Source organism: Gossypium raimondii, chromosome 11, assembly GCF_025698545.1.
Source record: "Gossypium raimondii isolate GPD5lz chromosome 11, ASM2569854v1, whole genome shotgun sequence".
NCBI lineage: Eukaryota > Viridiplantae > Streptophyta > Magnoliopsida > Malvales > Malvaceae > Gossypium > Gossypium raimondii.
The window spans coordinates 26,723,908-26,744,508 of NC_068575.1; the positions used below are offsets into that span (position 1 = coordinate 26,723,908).

Consider the following 20,601-nt stretch of genomic DNA (forward strand, 5'->3'; position numbering starts at 1 on the left):
AAACAAAACAAGACTCAAGCCACCTTTTTCACAAGGCACTTAAATACGAAATAGGACTATACGAGATTTTATAGCACCTGTCTTGGATGACTTACAACTGGGAGTTGTTAGGCTAGCAATCCAAGCTAGAAATTTTGAACCCAAGCGAGTAATGTTTCATATGTTGAATTCTAATGGGCAATATGCTGGATTGCCACATGTAGATGCACGAGAACATCTTAAATCATTTTTATTGATTTGTGCTTCCTTTAGTCAACAAGATGTTCTTGATGGCGCTTTGAAGATGCAATTATTTCCCTATTCCTTGCAGAGAAGAGCTCGTACTTGGTTCCTTGGGCTACATGGTGAATCAATTACTTATTAGAATGCACTAGCAACATAATTTTTTTAGTGATTTAACCCGTCAATAATGAATGCTCGTCTCCGAAATGATATTACAGGTTACCATCAGCTGGATGATGAGAATCTTCACACAACATGAGAACATTATAAATATTTGCTTCGACATTGTCCCATGCATGGCATTCAACAGGAAACAGAAATTGAGATTTTCCATAATGGGCTGAATTCACACACGAGGAATCTTGTCGACGCATCAGCCAATGGTCCTTTGCTGGATTGTACTTATAATGATGCTATTAGAATTCTTGAAAGAATTGCTCAGAATGATTATCAATATCCTATTGCTAGAGCTGCATCAGCAAAAGTTACTCCCGGAGTTATTGAATTGGACGCAATATCTCTACTTACTACTCAAGTTTCTTCTCTTGCAAAAATGATAAAAAAATATGCAAGGGATTAGTGACGTTGCACCTATACAAGTCACTAAACAAGTTGATGTTCCTACCTTTGGTTGTGAGATTTGCAGTAACAACCACAGTTATGAAAATTGTCCACAACATGCAGAGAATTCCTTTTATGTTAGTAACATTCGCAAAAATTCTTATGGCACCTGTTATAATAATTCTGCACGTAATCAGCAGTCTTGGGGAACTCAGAATGCTGGACAAAATGCGACGACATTCCAATATGGGAATATATCTACTCAAGGTAATTATAATTCAAGACAAGGAAATTACAATCAACAACGACAGAATTACAATCAGCATACTCAGATGCATCCACAACAAAGCCAAATACATCCACACCAGAATCAGACGCAGCCACAACACTCTTCAATGCCAAATCAGCATGTTCAAGAACATCGACGAGAATAGTACACACAAGCTTCTCCTTTTGACCCGATAGCAGCTCTTGAGGCTTTAATACGGGAGCATATGACTCACACAGAAGCTATTGTGCAAGGGAATTCATCTTCTATTCGAGCATTGGAGGCACAATTAGGACAACTTACTTCGAATCTAAATACTCGACCACTGGGCACACTACCTAGTGACACGAAAAATCCCATTCCAAGGTGGAAAGAACACTGCAAGGCTATCACTCTCAGGAGTGGTAAAGAAACTGGAGAGCCGACTACAGACTCTACTGTAGCACCTCAAGATACTGGTGAAGTGATCCCTAGTGAGAAGGTTGAATTTGAAGAGCTTGTTGATGTACCAAATAAAGAAGTTCCACAAATTGTCACTCATATGCCTAACGTTTGACACTCAAAATTTTCGACACAATCAAAGGTGTCGGTGCAATTAGATGTATCTCCACCTTTACCTTTTCCACAAAGATTAAGGGATAATGAGCAAGATAAGCAATATCAACAGTTCCTAAACACACTAAACAACTTTAGGTCAATATTCCTTTAGTAGACGCTTTTGTGAAAATTCTGAATCATGGGAAATTTATGAAGGAGCTCTTGTTTAAGAAGAAGAAACTCAGTGATATGGAAACTATTGCACTCACAGAAGGCTGTAGTGCTGTTTTGACAAATAAGTTACCCCCCAAAATGAAAGAGGCTGGGAGTTTTACTATCCCATGTTCAATTGGAAATCATTATTTGGGCAAGGCTTTATGTGACTTGGGAGCTAGCATCAACCTAATGCCATTATCTACTTTCAGAAAGTTGGGGATTGGTAACATGAAACCTACTGCAGTGAGATTGCAAATAGCTGAACGATCCTTGGCTCAACCTGAAGGGAAAATTCAAGATATCTTAGTTCGTGTGGATAAATTCATTTTTCTGGCTAATTTTATCATACTAGATTGCAAGGTAGACAAGAAGGTTCCCATTATCTTAGGACGACCATTTTTAGCCATCGGGCGAACTCTTATTGATGTTTACAACGGTGAACTGACCATACTATTTAATGATGAGCACATTACTGTCAATGTGCTAGATGATCTAAATCAAGAAGAATTCAATGACCAAAGCGCAATACTTTTTGAGGAGTTTGCAGTGACATTTAATGATGAATTCTTAGATAATTGTGACAGCATAGTTGAAGTAAATAATATTGAACTCAAGCATGGATGGAAGATTGAGTCCTTAGACTTAGCCAATAGAACAACTCTAATTTTCAAGCCATCTATCAACGAAGCTCCTACTCTAGAATTGAAACCACTACCTACTCATCTTAAATACGTCTTTTCTTGGTGATAACAATACTCTCCTAGTTATTGTCTCTGCAAAAATGGATGTAACTCAAGAAGAGAAATTGGTCCATATTCTTAAGCAACATACACAAGCTATTGCTTAGAGTATTTTCGATATTTGAGGCATTAGTGCATCTTTTTGCATTCATAATGTAACAACCCGAATTTTGGGCTAGTCGGAATAGTGGTTTCGGGACCACAAATTCGACGAGAAAAAAATTTATTTTCATTATATTTTTATGGTCTACGATTTCACAAAATTTTTTCATGAAAATTTGGCTCGAAAATTTTGACGTTTGGGCACTTAATTTAGTCAAAAGGACTAAATTGTAAAAAGTGTAAAAGTTGAGTTCTACATGTTAGAAGTGTCCAATTGTTAAATTGGAGGTCCTTAAATGGTAATTAGACCATTGGTTAACTTGTTGGACAAAAATGGACAAGAGATAAGTGAAATAGGAAAATTTTAATCTGGAGGCATTTTGGTAATTTAGTAATTAAAAGAATTAAAAAGGCCAAAATAGCCAAAACTTTGTCCATCTTCTCCATGGTGATCGAAATCAGCAAGGCGGAAGCCATATTTATGGTTTTCAAGCTTCCAAGCTCCATAGTAAGTGATTCCAAGCCCCGTTTTTAATGTTCTTTATGTTTTTAGAGTCTCGATAACTTAATTTAGCTTATTCTAACAATAATTTAACCTAGGGTTCATATTTAGAAAAATACTCATAGGTTAAATGTGTTTATTTTGATGTTTTATGGTAGAATATGAAGCTTGATGTTTTATGGTAGAATGATCATTTGCCTTAGTGAATTCTTATGTTGCCTTGCTAGTTTCTGTTTTACTTGAGGACAAGTAAAAACTCAAGTTTGGGGGTGTGATGGTACTAGAAAGACCATATGTTTTCTCCCTACTTATTGGTTAAGTTGTCCCCATTTAGTTATCTTTAGCACATATTTTAGCATTTTTATTTCAGTAAATTGCATTTTATAACTCAGTGGATCTTAACCCATTTTTCCTTAATTTCGTCATGTTTTGGTACTAATGTCGCTGAATAAGTATTCCTAGATTGCACCTAAAATTGTCGCCACACCTAGCAGATGTCCAGATAAGAATAAAAATGTGTGAGCTGTCCATTCTGGTATAAGCAACTTGTACGTTCAGAGGCAGCATGATTCTAATGAAAGGACACCTATACTATTTGGAAGAATACAAATATTCACATGAAAAAGAAAAAAAATGAGGCTTTTTAGGGTATTATCTTCTTCAACCTGTCTTTTGATGCTTTTCAGCTATGGCAGCTTAAGCCTCTTACGGGTGAACTGACATGAAAGGGATGTAGATTAGCTCTTAACGAAGAGCCCTGAGTACGACACAAGAGGGAGTTTAGAGATCAAGTCGAGATTTTCTAGGAATAGTACTCTCCACTTTTTGTTTTATATTTCTTTTCTAAACGCTGGTGATTACTTTCTATTTCATTTTTGTACGGAAGTATACATGATTTATGGGTTAAATGTTATTTTATTCAATCTTGTTTCTACTGTTTAATCTTTGGGTTTGAATGTTTTTAGCAGAGAAGTGTTATTACGGTTATTGACACTAAAAAGTGTAGCGACAGTTCAAGCTAGCAAGCATGACAAAGAAAGTTGCTTGAGGATTAGAGGAATTTAATCCACTTGTTCTTAATAGTGATCCATTGCCATCATCGGAAGGTGTGGTTAATGTGCATGTTTAAGTCTTAGATTAAATATAAGAGTTAAACTTGGTAATATATTCATTGAAATTTAATGCATCGACAATCACCTATTCTTTTATACCTTGTGAGCACTTAGTATTCTGTTGAATCTTCACTTTTGGGATCCCAGTTTATCATTATCGTATTTTATCTTATTGTTTTTAAGTTATTGCTTCGACAACTACTCTCACAATTTGTCTCGTTTCTATCTATTTACTGCACTAACATTGATAAACAAAAGACAACCATCCTCATGGGATCGATATCCGACAGACTCATATCTGTCTACTATACTGGTATCGACAGTGTACGCTTGCACATTATTACTGTGATGTTAAAAAGCCGATCGACATATTATTCGCTTTTTACACACTTTAGCATGCTTAAATATATTTTTCATATTAAATCATGGATCTCATCACACACATATATATAACACATATTTAAATCTTCAACATATCAATTAAGCTATGTATCACATAACATAGAGATGAGATTTGCACACATGTCATCATCACATACATCAACACATCACAAATCATGCTTTTCATGAAACTAAAGGATTAACATCTCTTACTTGGATTTCCTTTCGATGAGTTTTTCACTCCTCTTAGAGTACTTGGCGTACTCTTAACTAGTTCTTTAATAACATATTATTAAAGATTTAGATCCCACATATTATATTGTAGATTTAATTGCCGCAATATTATTAGGAGAGATTTCGCTTAGATCTAAACCCGGTAGATGAATCTAATGTACAAAATATGCATTTTAGTATAGATCCATCGGATATGGTTTATTACTAAAAGATTGATTATTGAAATAAATCTCACCAACTACTCACCCTTAAATCAAAACATGGATCCATTGCCCTCGTTGTCACACTAATGATTTTATGGATTAGCGGCATTTGGTCCTTCAAAGAACATAGGTACATGACATCAACACATGAAGAATGAAAGTATCTTCATACCTTTCGACTATGAGGGAAAAATATAAAGGGAAATGAATATTCTTAATACTTTTCATTTACTTACACTACTCGATAACAGAATGACATTGATGATGAATCTTGGTGAAGGAGCGGAGAGGTTTAACAACCTACAAGGATGATATGATCGATCAGTATTGGTCATAAAATAAATAAAATAGGATGATTAAATCCTTAGAAGAGATAGGAGAGATCAAAAGAGAAAGGGAAAGAGAAAAGGGAAAACTAAAACTAGGCAAAAAATGGCATCGGTGACGACGGCGATGATGGTCCGATGATGGTCCAATGAAATGAGAAAAAAATATAAAAAGGAATGGGTGGGTTCGATCACAATATTGAGAGAGAAAATAAAAGAAAATGAATGGTAGAAGAAGGTTTTCTCATGGCTGTCCGCGGTGGTTCACAGCGGTGACGATAACGGTGAAGAGTAGTGATCGAAGGAAAATAAGAGGAGCAGAGAACCTTGGATGGTGGTGAGGAGGTGATGAAGCTATAGCTCGCGGTGGAGGAATTTTAGGTGGTGGTTGTTTTTTGAAAAATGAAAGAAAATGGTGTGGAGAGGAAAGGAAAAAGAAAAGAAAAAAAAGAGAGAGTGAGAGGGGTGGATGACAATAGAGTGTTTTAGGGTGGTCGACACTTGATTTTTTGCAATGATGAGGTGAAAGGAAGGAGAGGGAACATAGGAGCATAAAAGGGGATCATGCTCCACAACGTATGGCAAGTTTGACCCATAAAAGGGGAAAGGGATTAAACTAATTAAGGCAACAATGGGGGTTGGACGGTAATGCTTTAATGCGCATGGGAAAAGTGTGCAAATAAATTAATAAATATAAGGAAGCAAAGGGATGTGAACTATAGGCCTCCTAGATAGCTTAGGGGCTTTCTACCACTAGACTACACCTTTCATTGTTTCTATTTTTGCACAACAATTTTAAAAAACATATATGGGATACGACACCCAGATTAACAAAACAAAACTAGCTACATATGAATGTGTTGAGCCAATATCAATCAATGCGAAGTAGCGAAGAGAATAAATAAAAAACGTACCAGCTATCACATCAATCGCATCTCCAATCTCACGACGTCTTGTTGCATACCTTAATGTAGGTTGTCTTGCCTCACTCTAATTAGCACCTTTTCCCAAAGTTCTCTTTCTACAACCTAAACCATTACAACCCCAAGCCTGGCCACGACCCCTAGGTTGCTGTTGTACTGCCCTCTATGGCTAAAGCGAACCTTGAATCGGAGCTTGCATCTGATCTACTCTATACGGACAATCCTTAATATGGTGCTCTATAGAATTGCATCGAAGACAAGCTCCCAACCTTCTCCAACACTCACCTGAATGACGTCTACCACAGTCCCCACAAATTGGAATACCAACAATTCCTACAGTTGCCTAAACTTAATGAGGCCTATCAGACTTGGCCAGTATCTTGGGCCACTGAGCTAAACTAGAGGGACCCACATCACTCTTGTTCTTTCTCCTACCTCTTTCCTGATCTCTCTTTTCGTGCTCCACGTGCTTACTCTCTTTAATAATCTTTGCCTTCTCCACTAATGTTTTGAAGACCTGCTCCTGCTACGGAGATACCAGCACCTTAATATTATACCTGATCCCGTCCTCAAATTGAACACTCTTATCATAGTCTATCGCTACCAAACTCTTAGCATACCTACTAAGTCTTAGGAATTCGACCTCATACACAACCACAGATCTCTTACTCTAAGTCAACCCAATGAAATGAAGCCTATGGGCAACGATATATCTCGCCCCCACGTACATCTTCTTGAAGATGCTCTGAAAGAAATCCTTAGTAACTTGCTCAACTGAGTACCCCGCTCAACAGGTAGCCACCACTGGTATACTTCATCGCGAAGCAAAGATACCGCACCCTTTAGTTTTTGCTCGGGGGTACAATCCAAATAATTCATTATTCGCTAGGTGGCCTCCAACCAGTACTTAGCCACAGTTGGGGTGATCCCAACGGTAGCCCTAACTAATTCTACCCCATTAGACCGAAGTCATTCAATAATCGACCCTCGGCTCCCAAATTTAGTTTGGGCCCTAGGGACCTTCTGAAGTACTATCAACTTAGCTTGGGACAGTGCGTCATCCCTTACAATCTGGCTCTTGGACTCAATCTCTATGGTAGATGTCTCTATTGTCTCAGTTGTCTCTAAATTAAGAATGCTGCCCAACGAAGATGGCTCAACTTGAGCCCCTCTATGGTGCCCATCGCACCCATGAGTACCACGTATTGGGTTCTACGCGTACTCATTATGCTAAGTTTCTTAAAATTTAGAATTTTATGCATTAGCTAAGGTTTATTATTGAAAACCCTAAGTCTAAAGTTTTATTAGAAGTTATTATAGTTGTCATAATATTTAGCTAAGGTAAGGTAATTCTAGCACTAGAGTTTTTACTAGATTATCAAATATAGCAAAGTAGAAGTACTTACAAGATCGACGCCAATGACTCGAATTCAATTTTTATAAACTTATTTAGTTAAATTAAATAAAAAATGCAAACTGCTTAAAACACTTTTTATTAAAAAAATTAAACCAAAAATTACATCCCGACTTTTGAATCTGGCTCTAATACCACCAAATGTAAGACCTCAAATCCGACCGGGACGCTATTTCTGAATCTAGATAAGTTACACCAACTCGTTTGAAAACCCAAAAAATTTAAAAATCTAATTTGTAAACGTAAGGTAAAGCATTGTTAGCCTCGATAATTTGTTTTCTAGTTCTAACAAAAAATCCTCGTTAAAAACCATTTATGCTATTATTGTTTTAGAAAACCATTTAAGTGATTGTTTCGATTCGCAGTGAAATTTCTTTAAGTTATAAACCGTTTAGGTTCTTAGTCTAACCATACTTATCTAGGACCCAGTTCCTAGTTCTCGTGCGTTGTCCAATCCTAGGTTTGCTGATTACTTGGGAAGAAACAACCAAAAGGGTGAACTAACAAGCTCAGTGTATAACTCAACCCAACAAACATATCATATATACACAAAGTATAGATATGCATACAGTTGCAGTTTAGATATAAAATCAGATACATTTTCATAGTCAAATACAGATGCATAATTAGACACATATTCAGATCTAGATACAAATACAAATCCTCCCCTTATCTGCTACACACCATTTCTGACCATACCTATACACCAGTTAGGGTAATGTGTACCCATCCAACCCCTCACAATTATAAGTGAGCATATGTAACTTTTTTGATTAATACAATCAAGCTACTAGATCAGATATGTGGTCAAGCCACCAGAACAGATATACGTGGTTCAAACCACCAGATAAGGTAGATTATTAAACAACCAACACATTTTCCATCACATTATTACCCCACCCCAATGCACATGCACATACTAACAGATATCAAATGCATATATTTCTTGCATGCTTTTCACATCAAACATGCTATCAGAATTTTAGATTACATAACATATATGAATTTCGCATTTTAGACATGCTAGGACTTATAACACATACAATATCTATATCACATTCAGTCACAGTATAACAGAATTCATGTTTTAGAGTCATTTTTTCATACAGCACGGACCGTATGAAGTAGCTAAATACAAATCACGTATCAATACTATAGTGTGGCCCATATGGCCCAACTAACCCAGCCCGTGTGGCCCACATGATATGGCATAGGGTTTAGCACACAACCGTGTGAAGTCAATAGTCCACTTCTTGAAATCGTACCATTTGTTTATTTTCATTATTTTTCGTTACACACTTGGTCAGTTTCAATGCTTATACCTCTACGAGGATTCCAGTACCTAAAATGTCAATTAAAACTCACCATTTCGCAACAATTTTACCAAAACTTATTCACTAATTTGTAACAACCATCAAAAAGTGAACTTAATTATCGAAAAAAGAACCCCTACAATAGCGAAATCATTTACCCTTGAATGAAACAATAACCTAAATAAAATCTTAATTTGTGGAAGAATCAACCATCTCAGGATTTTCTCCTAATTGAATCAAAACACATAAATTAAACACTAAGACCAGTTGTAGAACCACTTTCTTTGAAAAGAAGTTAATAACAACAAATTACCACATCAACCAAAAGGAATTATAGTCTTACCCAATACCCAGACATGCACAGCCAGCACCAAAAATTGGAACAACCGAAAAGGATTCAAATAATGGAATTCGTGCCATACTAGCACAGGGTTCGAAAAAAATAGAGAAAGAACATAAAAAGTAGTTATGAAGAGGGGATAATTATGTTGAGTAGAGTAAGGAGGAATGAAAAATGAAATAGGAAAATTTAGGAAAAGTGACTGAATGGACGAAAAAAGGGGAAAGAGAAAGAGAGTGTGGGAAAAGTGGGAAAGATTTTGGGAACTTTTTGAAGGATAAATAAAAAATAAAATCCCACTACTAACCACTTATTAGATTCCAGAATTCAAACTCAACCCAAACACTGCCACATGGGCAGCACCGATTGGGAATTAGCATATATATTTTCCACCTCACACACACAGGGAATCAAACATAAAACCTCTGGGTAACCTAAAGCCTTACCACTGGATCAGTAGACTCATTCTGTTATTAGCTGAGCAAAAATAACATTGAAGGCAGTAGTTCAAGGATAAGGTTTGGACAAAAGTAACAAAAATTCAAGAGAAATGATTTGAACCCAAAACCTTTCACAACTACTCCGAACATTGAACCAGATTACTCATTTTGATAATTTTCAACAATTCAAAAACTAAAATTTTTGGGTGTTACAGATACGTTGTAGTAATTTCATGCTTGAAATTGTATTTGGCTAGTGCAATGTCCAATTATCGATTGCAAAAATGAGAACCTTTATCACTGGTTAAGCCTCTCGAGGTTTAGAATCTTGCAAATATGTTCTTCTACAAGAATTTCACCACTTCTTTAGTATCATTAATTGGTAGAGCAATTGCTTCTACCCTCTTTGATACATAATCCAATGCAAGAAGAGTATATTGGTTTCAAAAGGAATTAGGAAATGGTCCTATAAAATCTATGCCCCAGACGTCAAAGATCTCTACTTCCAAAATTTTGTGGCATCTCATCCATTCTCGAAATGTTCCCTATTTTTTGGCATGTGTCACATCTTTGCACAAATTCATAAGTGTCTTTATTTCAAGTAGGCCAATACAATCCAGATTATAGAACATTTTGTGCCATTCTCTTACTTCCGAAGTTGCCTTTGCATGGAGATGTATGTGATCCCATTAGAATATCATCAACCTCTTCTTCAACTACGCAACTCTAGATTATCTAATTGACACATTGCCAAAAAAACATATGATTCCTCTCATATATGTTTTCTGGCATCATACTTAATGTTCTTTATCTGTGCTCATGTTGTGTCCACCGGGAAAATGCCTTGGGCTAAATAATTGACAATGTTTGCATACCAATGTGTTTTAGAAATTATTTTGAGTTGGAAAAACTATTCATCAACGAAGTTCTCATTTACTTCCAACTCTTTTTTTCCTTTAGTTTCTAATTTCAATCGTGACAAATGATTGGCCACATGATTTTTCGTCCCTTTTCTATCCAAAATCCATAAATCAAACTTTCGCAAGAGTAACATCCATCTCATTAGTCTTACTTTTGTTTCTTTTTTCTTTATCACGTACTTCACTGTTGAGTGGTTTGTATAGACATAAAATCGGTTCGCCGTCAGATATGGTCTGGATCTTTCACATGAAAATACAACTGCTAACATTTCTTTCTCTGAGGTAGTGTAACTCCATTGAGCTAGATTACGTATCTTACTTCCATAATGAATGGCATGAAGAACCTTGTCTTTGTCTTGTCCCAAGACTGTTGCAACTGCGTGATCACTCACATCACACATAATCACAGAGGACTGACTATAATGTGTGCTAAGACTAATTTCTATTTAGGAACAATGAAACACTCGATGCACTTTTCATTGAACTTGAAGGGCATATCTTGTTGCATCGGCTAACTTAATGGCTTTTAGACTTGTGCAAAATCTTTTATGAATTGTCTGTAAAATCTGTCATGTCCTAGAATATTTTCACTCCTCAAACATTTTTTGGATGTGTTAGCTTCTCTATTACTTCAATCTTGGCCACATCGACTTCCAGTCCTTTCTTCTAAATTTGATGCCTAAGAACGACCCTTCTTTTACCATGAAATGACATTTTTCCTAGTTGAGCACAAATTAGTTTCTTCAAATCCTGTTAAAACCCGTTTGAGGTTGTGGAAACACTCCATGAATGAATCTCCATAAATAGAAAAATCATCCGTGAATATGTCAAATCCTTATTCTAGCATGTCGGCAAATATTGTAGTTATACAACGCATGAATGTCACTGGAGCGTCACATAATCAAAATGGCATCCTTCAAAAGGCATACGTTCCAAATGGACATGTGAACATAGTTTTTTCTTGATCATCTGGATGGACAAGGGTTTGATGATATCCGGAATATCCATCCAGGAAACAATAGTATTCCTTTCTAACCAATCCATTGAGCATTTGGTCTATAAACAACAACATGTAGTGATCTTTTTTGTTGCGGTTTTTAATTTCCTGTAAGTCCTCTTTTTTTTGGAACACATTGTGTTGGAGTTACCCATTCACTATCGAAGATAGGGTAGAAAATTCCAACATTTAACCACTTAATTAGCTCCTTCTTGACCACCTCTTTCATTACTAGATTAAGGCGTCGCTGAGCGTTGACCACTAGCTTCTTCCCTTCATCCAATCCTCTTTTATGCTAGCATAAAATTTGATTAATTCTTTTAGTGTCAATAATATTCCACCCATAGCTTTCTCATGAGCTTTAAGTACATCCAAAAGCACTTTGTCCTATTCGATTGATAAGTCTATTGCAATGATTACTGGTAAAGTATCGTTATCGTCCAAATACACATATTTAAAATGTACAGGAAGATGCTTTAATTCCAATACTGATGGTTTGACAATTGAGGAAATCATCTTGGTTGGAAGATTTTCTGACTAACGCAGAGATTCCTTGTATTTTTTTCCAATCTAGTTGATAGATGTATTCCAACTACTTCTCGAACAGTGTATCAAAAAAATCATTTTCTAGAATTTCTTCAACATTTGAAGTATAATCGTTGTTGCTCACTATTTCAAGAAGCATAACAATTTCTTGAGTAGTTTTTGACCACACATTTACTCCAACCATCGCATCAACTTGTTCTTTTCTCTCCTGATCTAAACCTACATAAAAGTGCTGCAATTAAATAAATTTATGGATTCCACTTTCTAATGCCTTTCACAAAATTATTTTGAATATGTCCTATGCTTGACTAAGCGTTTCAAATGTCTATTTGATTTTCAGCAATTTGTCATTTCTCTTTAACCATACGGCCACTGGTTTTATCCTTCGTAGGAACCATTGCATAAACTCTTCCCATGTTGTAACAGTCCCCGTAGGTAATGCTTCTAACCATTCTCGGATTTGGCCTCCCAAGGAAAAAGGTATCAGTAGTAACTTGATTGCTTATTCTTAAACTCCAGCATAGCTCATCGTTATACGTATTTGTTCAAACTGTAAAAGAAAAGCCACCAGTTCCATCGTTGAATCGTCGTTAAACTTCATATTAGTTGATAGTCATGTGAATAAGGAGGGATTAATCTCAAATGGAATTGTGCTCATTACTGGCTGGGCAATAATAGGTTTTAGCTGATTTATTTCGAATATAGTTTCCCCATCAGAGTTGCCATGATGTTCCTCCTCTAAATTTAATAAAATAAAAAAATCATATCTATAGGGTTTAATATTTCTACTTTTCTTATTAGTTGCAAAAAATATTTTCATGATTTATTGTTGAAACCTCCTCGGCAACGGCGCCAACAACTTGACTGCCTATAAACAAGTTATTATTTATAGCAAAATATAACACTAAAATTATGAGAGATTATAACGTCAGTGTCTACAAGTGCACGGGTCAAATTGTAATATTGGTTGTACAACGAAATACCTTGGATGTATTTCAAGGATGTACCTAAGGGAGGTTGAAATAAATCTTGAAAATCATGTTACAATTTTACAATAATAAGTCTAAGTAGTAGTAATTAATTACTATATTATGATGAACCATAAAATAAATTGATTTGTTGAAAAATAAATAAGAAAAATAAACAAATGACTTAAAATCAATAAACCAATTAGGATGATTAATTCGCTTTAGGGTTTGTAACTAACTTTTGGTTAGAGTTTTAGGGTGGATTAGCTACCGATTAACCAACTATTACCTCCCGGTCTCTAATTAACTAATCGATTTGTTGATACTCGCTTATCTTCCAACCTCACTTTCTCAACCAGGATAAATTATGATTTACACGATTTGACTTATCTAGCCTATGATAACTTCCGAGGGTTTCAATCCTAGTGGTTTTAGCACGCATAACTCATACAAACTAACCACTCTCGAAAAACCCTAAATCCTCCGTTAATCACATCCCCATCCATTAGTTAATCTCCCCTAAGGTATTTAGCAACTCATGTCATCCATTAGTGAAGAACACAATTGGTTCGGAGGAGAAAATAAATTTGAATAATCATGGATTGAATATCGAATCGCGAATAGAGTAGCGAATTGCTTGATTGAAATAAATAAATAAATCGAATGCATGAACGAATAAACTAAAATACTTGAATAATATAAATAAACTCCATATATCTAGCAATTCTTGCAATTGAGTCTTTAACTCTTTCAGTTCTATTGCCGCCATTCTATACGGTGCACTCGAAATAGTAACAGTTCCTAACGTAACATCAATTCAGAATTCTATGTCTCTGTTTTGTGGTATCCCCGGAAGTTCTTCAAAAAAAGACATCTAGAAACTCGTTCACCACTAGCACTTCTCTAAAGTCTTCCCTCATCATTGTTGAGTCCAAAATATACGCCAAAGGTAGTGTCTCGAGCCTTCGCAATCATTTTCCGAGATGAGACAACTGAGATTATATTGTTCCCGACATCACGCTTCTCCTATGAGATAAATGTAAACGGAAAAATATATAGGATTTTTCCTACGTAATTTATCACCTTTTTACTTAAATTCATTGTTAAAACTAAGTAATTGTTTAATAAATTAATGAAATATGTGAAAATATTGAATTAGGACATAGAAATTATTAAAATGTGATTTTATGCTTTATTATATAGTTTTCATGCAATAAATGGCTTATTTTATTGTAATTTTAATATATTATATCTTTTAAGACATAAAGTGGGCCATGCATGATTAACTTAAATAATAAATTATAAAATTATATTTAATAATTCATTTTAAAATATTTAATTAATAATTTGGGTTTTTAATTAATTAATTAAATTGGATAAATTTTATTCTTCGGTCCTCTAACTTGTTGATTTATTATGGACTGATCTAATAGCTTTGTCGGATTACAAAACCGTCCAAATTGGAGACCAGGTCAACCCAAAATTCGGCTGCACATGGCTATCCATAAACCACTCTTTGGTTTAATTGCACAAGGTCCTTGAGGAGTTGAAGAAATTAGAGATTTACCAGAAGATTTGCACTTGACTGAGTCTCAGTCTTGAGTTGTTGTGGTAATCGAAAATGACCAAAATCAAGAAAAATTAGCTCAACTTGCTCAATTTATGGCCGGCCATCCATGGAAGATGCTTCAAAAGATGAAAACTCCTATTTTAGCAAACTATCCCCTCTCCTCACTTATAAATAAGACCCTCTCATTCCATCATTCATCATCCTCAATCATCTCTCAAGCATCATTCTCTTTTTCCAAATTCTCTTAGCCTTTTCCATTCCACGCCTAGCATTATCTCTTCATAGATATTTTAGTAATTAAGCCTTTTAAAGAACCTTGGTCGGCCACCTTGGAGAGCCATCAACAAAAGAGCAAAGTAAAGGAACGAAATAGCCTCGTGATGAACCATAAAATAAATTGATTTGTTGAAAAATAAATAAGAAAAATAAACAAATGACTTAAAATCAATAAACCAATTAGGATGATTAATTCGCTTTAGGGTTTGTAACTAACTTTTGGTTAGAGTTTTAGGGTGGATTAGCTACCGATTAACCAACTATTACCTCCCGGTCTCTAATTAACTAATCGATTTGTTGATACCGCTTATCTTCCAACCTCACTTTCTCAACCGGATAAATTATGATTTACACGATTTGACTTATCTAGCCTATGATAACTTCCGGGGTTTCAATCCTAGTGGTTTTAGCACGCATAACTCATACAAACTAACCACTCTCGAAAAACCCTAAATCCTCCGTTAATCACATCCCCATCCATTAGTTAATCTCCCCTAAGGTATTTAGCAACTCATGTCATCCATTAGTGAAGAACACAATTGGTTCGGAGGAGAAAATAAATTTGAATAATCATGGATTGAATATCGAATCGCGAATAGAGTAGCGAATTGCTTGATTGAAATAAATAAATAAATCGAATGCATGAACGAATAAACTAAAATACTTGAATAATATAAATAAACTCCATATATCTAGCAATTCTTGCAATTGAGTCTTTAACTCTTTCAGTTCTATTGCCGCCATTCTATACGGTGCACTCGAAATAATGTGATTCCTAACGTAACATCAATTCAGAATTCTATGTCTCTGTTTTGTGGTATCCCCGGAAGTTCTTCAAAAAAAGACATCTAGAAACTCGTTCACCACTAGCACTTCTCTAAAGTCTTCCCTCATCATTGTTGAGTCCAAAATATACGCCAAAGGTAGTGTCTCGAGCCTTCGCAATCATTTTCCGAGATGAGACAACTGAGATTATATTGTTCCCGACATCACGCTTCTCCTATGAGATAAATGTAAACGGAAAAATATATAGGATTTTTCCTACGTAATTTATCACCTTTTTACTTAAATTCATTGTTAAAACTAAGTAATTGTTTAATAAATTAATGAAATATGTGAAAATATTGAATTAGGACATAGAAATTATTAAAATGTGATTTTATGCTTTATTATATAGTTTTCATGCAATAAATGGCTTATTTTATTGTAATTTTAATATATTATATCTTTTAAGACATAAAGTGGGCCATGCATGATTAACTTAAATAATAAATTATAAAATTATATTTAATAATTCATTTTAAAATATTTAATTAATAATTTGGGTTTTTAATTAATTAATTAAATTGGATAAATTTTATTCTTCGGTCCTCTAACTTGTTGATTTATTATGGACAGATCTAATAGCTTTGTCGGATTACAAAACCGTCCAAATTGGAGACCAGGTCAACCCAAAATTCGGCTGCACATGGCTATCCATAAACCACTCTTTGGTTTAATTGCACAAGGTCCTTGAGGAGTTGAAGAAATTAGAGATTTACCAGAAGATTTGCACTTGACTGAGTCTCAGTCTTGAGTTGTTGTGGCACTGAAAATGACCAAAAATCAAGAAAAAATTAGCTCAACTTGCTCAATTTATGGCCGGCCATCCATGGAAGATGCTTCAAAAGATGAAAACTCCTATTTTTAGCAAACTATCCCCCTCTCCTCACTTATAAATAAGACCCTCTCATTCCATCATTCATCATCCCTCAATCATCTCTCAAGCATCATTCTCTCTTTTTTCCAAATTCTCTTAGCCTTTTCCATTCCCACGCCTAGCATTATCTCTTCATAGATATTTTAGTAATTAAGCCTTTTAAAGAACCTTGGTCGGCCACCTTGGAGAGCCATCAGCAAAAGAGCAAAGTAAAGGAACGAAATAGCCTCGTCAGTCAGAGTTTTCTGTGACAGCCCCTCTGAATTGGGTTTAATCTTTCTTTTCTTTAATTAAATATAAAGATGTTTGCTATGTGTTCTTTGCTCTTGTTTACAACAATGTTAGCTTAATTTTATTTAAGCTAGGATGATTGCTTTGATTAAATAATATTTATTTGATTCATGCTTATAATGTTTGTGCCTCAATCGATCATGTTTTCAATTAAAATCAAGTTTGTATTTCGTTCATACGTGATTGAAATGCACCTAAATTAGCTGAGCGATCCTGACCAGACTACGACTAATGGACACATAATTGAAATGTGCACCTCAATTTAGATCCTGACCCGATTAAATTGAAGGTTGCATAACAACTCTAATCAAGCCCTGTTATCTGCATAGTTTTCAGATTTGTGTGATTAATTTGTTTCAAACCTGACATGTCCCTGTTACTTCACACGAATGCTAAAAAACCCTTAGTAAATAAGGATTATTAAAATGTGTATTTACTAAGTAAAGGACTCCGAAAGGACCTAATGTGGTTTCCAAACTCATGAAAGATCGAGTGGCCATGGAATATTTTTTCGAATGTTATTAAACATGTTAATAATAAATTGAGTTTAATAAAAGTAATTGTCCTAGTTTATTTATGTTATAATTGTTGCAAATTATGTTTAATTTTACTAAAATCTATTTCATTCATATAGTTTGCATACTTAGGATAGTTTGCATTAGGGATCATTGCATTTAGTTTAATATATTTTAATCACCACTTCTCAACTATATTGTGTTTTTATTTACCAAATTGTTAATATAATTTTACAAATTAAGTGACTTAGCACAAATACAATCCCTGTGGAGATGATAACTCGATACTTACTTATTACTTGATAACAACTGTGTACACTTGCACAAACCTACGCATTACAAGTTTTTGGCGCCGTTGCCGGGGTTTGTCAACTGTTGCCATAGTCATTTTTTTTGTGAAATTATTTATTCTCAATTTGATTTATTCTAATATTACTAACTTATTCATTTTAATTTTTGTGATTTTCTTTTTAGGAGTTTATGAGCATAGGCTGAATTATCTATTTACTCCTTGTAGACCCTAAAATTGAGCGGACTTTTAGACAAAGAAGACGTGAACGAATAGCGCAAAGACAAGTTGAGATGGACCTTGGAAATCAGAATCAAGACCAAGGTAATGAAGCCGATCATGTACGAAACCCTACCTCATTTTTGATGATAGGGATTGATGCATCAGAGAATATGATGTGCCACTTTTCAGTGAGTTAAACCCAGAAATTTAAGGCATGATATTGAGGCACCCCAGTTTGAATTGAAACTAGTGATATTTCAAATGCTACAAATGGTGGACCAATTTAGTGGTATGCCCATGGAAGATCCACATCTCCACCTTCGATTGTTTATGAAGGTGAGTGATTCATTCAAGATAGTCAGTGTAATTGAAGACGCACTGAGGTTGAAGTTATTTCCGTACTCATTGCGAGATCGAGCAGGAGCATGGCTCAATTTATTGCCACCAAGTTCTATATCTATATGGCAAGAATTAGCAGAGAGATTTTTGGTTAAGTATTTCCCACCTAGCAAAAACACTAATTTAAGGAACGAGATCACAACTTTCCAACAATTGGATGATGAGTCTTTGTATGAGGCTTGGGAGAGATTCAAGGAGTTACTTCGTAAGTTTCCTCATCATCGGATTCCTCATTGTATCCAAATGGAGACATTCTATGGTCTCAATGCAAATACAAGATTGATGGTAGATGCTTCCGTGAATTGTGCAATTTTGTCTAAGTCTTATAATGAGGCTTATGAGATCATCGAGAGGATCGAGAGTAATAACTATCAATGGCCAACATATCGAACAACTTTAGGAAGACGTGTAGCCGGAGTTCATGAAGTTGACGCCCTCACTTCGTTATCAGCTTAGGTACTGTCTATTTCCTTTATGTTAAAACACTTAACCGCTAATAGTACTAATAATTCTGTAGCTCAGCCACCAAGTACGTTTGAAGTAGTTTCCTGTATGTACTGTAGGGAAGGTCATTCTTTTGAGAATTGTCTATCAAATCCCGGGTCAGTGTACTATGTGTTGAACCAATATCAAAATAGGAGTGAACAAGGACCCCAGTCCAACTTCTACAATCCTTCATGGCGTAATCATCCTAACTTTTCTCGGAGCAACCAAGGAAATGGACCAAACAACAACTTATTGCAGCAAAGACCCAACCAATCTCAAGGGTTTAATCAGCAAGCTCCAAAACCACCTCAAGCTGAGGCATCAAACAGTTTGGAGAACTTGTTGAAAGCGTACATGGCAAAGAATGACGCTTTGATCCAATGGCAAGCAGCAACACTGAAAAATTTGGAAAACCAAATGGGTCAGTCAGCTACAGAGCTACGTAATAGACCGCAAGGAACCTTGTCGAGCGATATTGAGAATCCAAGAAATTTGGGTAAAGAACATATCAAGGTAGTGGCATTGCAAAATGGTAAAATTCTAAAACCCCGATTCATTGATGTCGAAGATAAGCTCGTTGAGAAGAATCAGCCAGCTGTTGAAGTTCCTACACCAAAGGAATCAGAATCTACAATGTCTGACAGGGTAAACCTTGACTTAGTAAATTTAGATATTTTAACATCTTCTTTGGATGCAGATTTACCTACTTAGAAAAGTTGTCTGGTTCAACCGACAGTTCTATCATCTCCATAACCACAAAGATTGCAGCAAAACAAGTAGAAACATTAGGTGCAATTTAAAAAGTTTTTGGATGTTCTGAAGCATTTACACATTAATATTCCGTTGGTAGAGGCTTTAGAAGAAATACCAAATTATGTGAAGTTTATGAAGGATATATTGTCTCAGAAGAAACGACTGAATGAGTATGAGACTATTGCCTTGACAAAGGGTGCAGTGTGTTCCTGCAAAAAAATTGCCACTGAAATTGAAAGACCTAGGAAGCTTTACTATACCTTGTAACATTGGTGAATCTTACTGTGGTAAAGTTTTGTGTGACTTAGGAGCAAGTATCAACTTGATGCCTAAGTCTATTTTCAAGATGTTAGGGATAGGTGAAGTAAGACCTACAACTGTGACGCTTCAGTTAGCAGATCGATCTTTAGCATATCCTGAAGGAAAAATTGAGGATGTTTTGGTAATAGTCAATAAATTTATTTTTCCTGTTGATTTCATTGTCTTAGATTTTGAAGTAGATAAGGAAGTGCCGATCATCCTTGGGAGACCTTTCTTAGCCACGGGAAGAACGATAATTGATGTGCAGAAAGGAGTACTCACTATGCGAGTTCAAAATGATTAGGTAACCTTTAACATTCTGAAAGCGATGAAATTTCTCGATCCAGTAGAGGAGTGTTCAGTTATGGAAGAGATAGAAACCTTACTTTCTATGGAAAGCAATTTTGAAGAAGTTCCATTGGAGAAAGCCTTAGATCTTGACCCTTTGCTGGATGAAGAAGGTGAAGAAAACATGGCTTTGATGGAAGCCAATCTGGGAAATTTTATTCAATCCACATAGTTTGAACCATTAGAGT

At 35.4% G+C, this 20,601-nt stretch overlaps 1 protein-coding gene and 1 non-coding gene across 2 annotated transcripts; one reads left to right on the forward strand and one right to left on the reverse strand.

The window, feature by feature from the left end:
• Nucleotides 1-788: 788 nt before the first annotated feature.
• On the forward strand, nt 789-2,551 carry LOC128034769 (uncharacterized). Its single transcript, XM_052623611.1, has 3 exons — nt 789-1,050; nt 1,291-1,601; nt 1,805-2,551. The coding sequence occupies exons 1-3, from the start codon at nt 789-791 to the stop codon at nt 2,549-2,551; spliced, it is 1,320 nt and encodes a 439-aa protein (XP_052479571.1).
• A 16,095-nt stretch (nt 2,552-18,646) lies between these two features.
• On the reverse strand, nt 18,647-18,753 carry LOC128035221 (small nucleolar RNA R71). Its single transcript, XR_008191621.1, has one exon. It is a non-coding gene; the product is annotated as a small nucleolar RNA R71 (small nucleolar RNA).
• Nucleotides 18,754-20,601: the final 1,848 nt, after the last annotated feature.

Coding starts and splice junctions, on each gene's coding strand:
- LOC128034769 (XM_052623611.1), top strand. CDS start 789: ATGCAAGGGATTAGTGACGTTGCACCTATACAAGTCACTAAACAAGTT. Junction 1,051..1,290: donor TGGGAATATATCTACTCAAG/GTAATTATAATT, acceptor TGACTCACACAG/AAGCTATTGTGCAAGGGAAT. Junction 1,602..1,804: donor TTGTCACTCATATGCCTAAC/GTTTGACACTCA, acceptor AAATTTATGAAG/GAGCTCTTGTTTAAGAAGAA.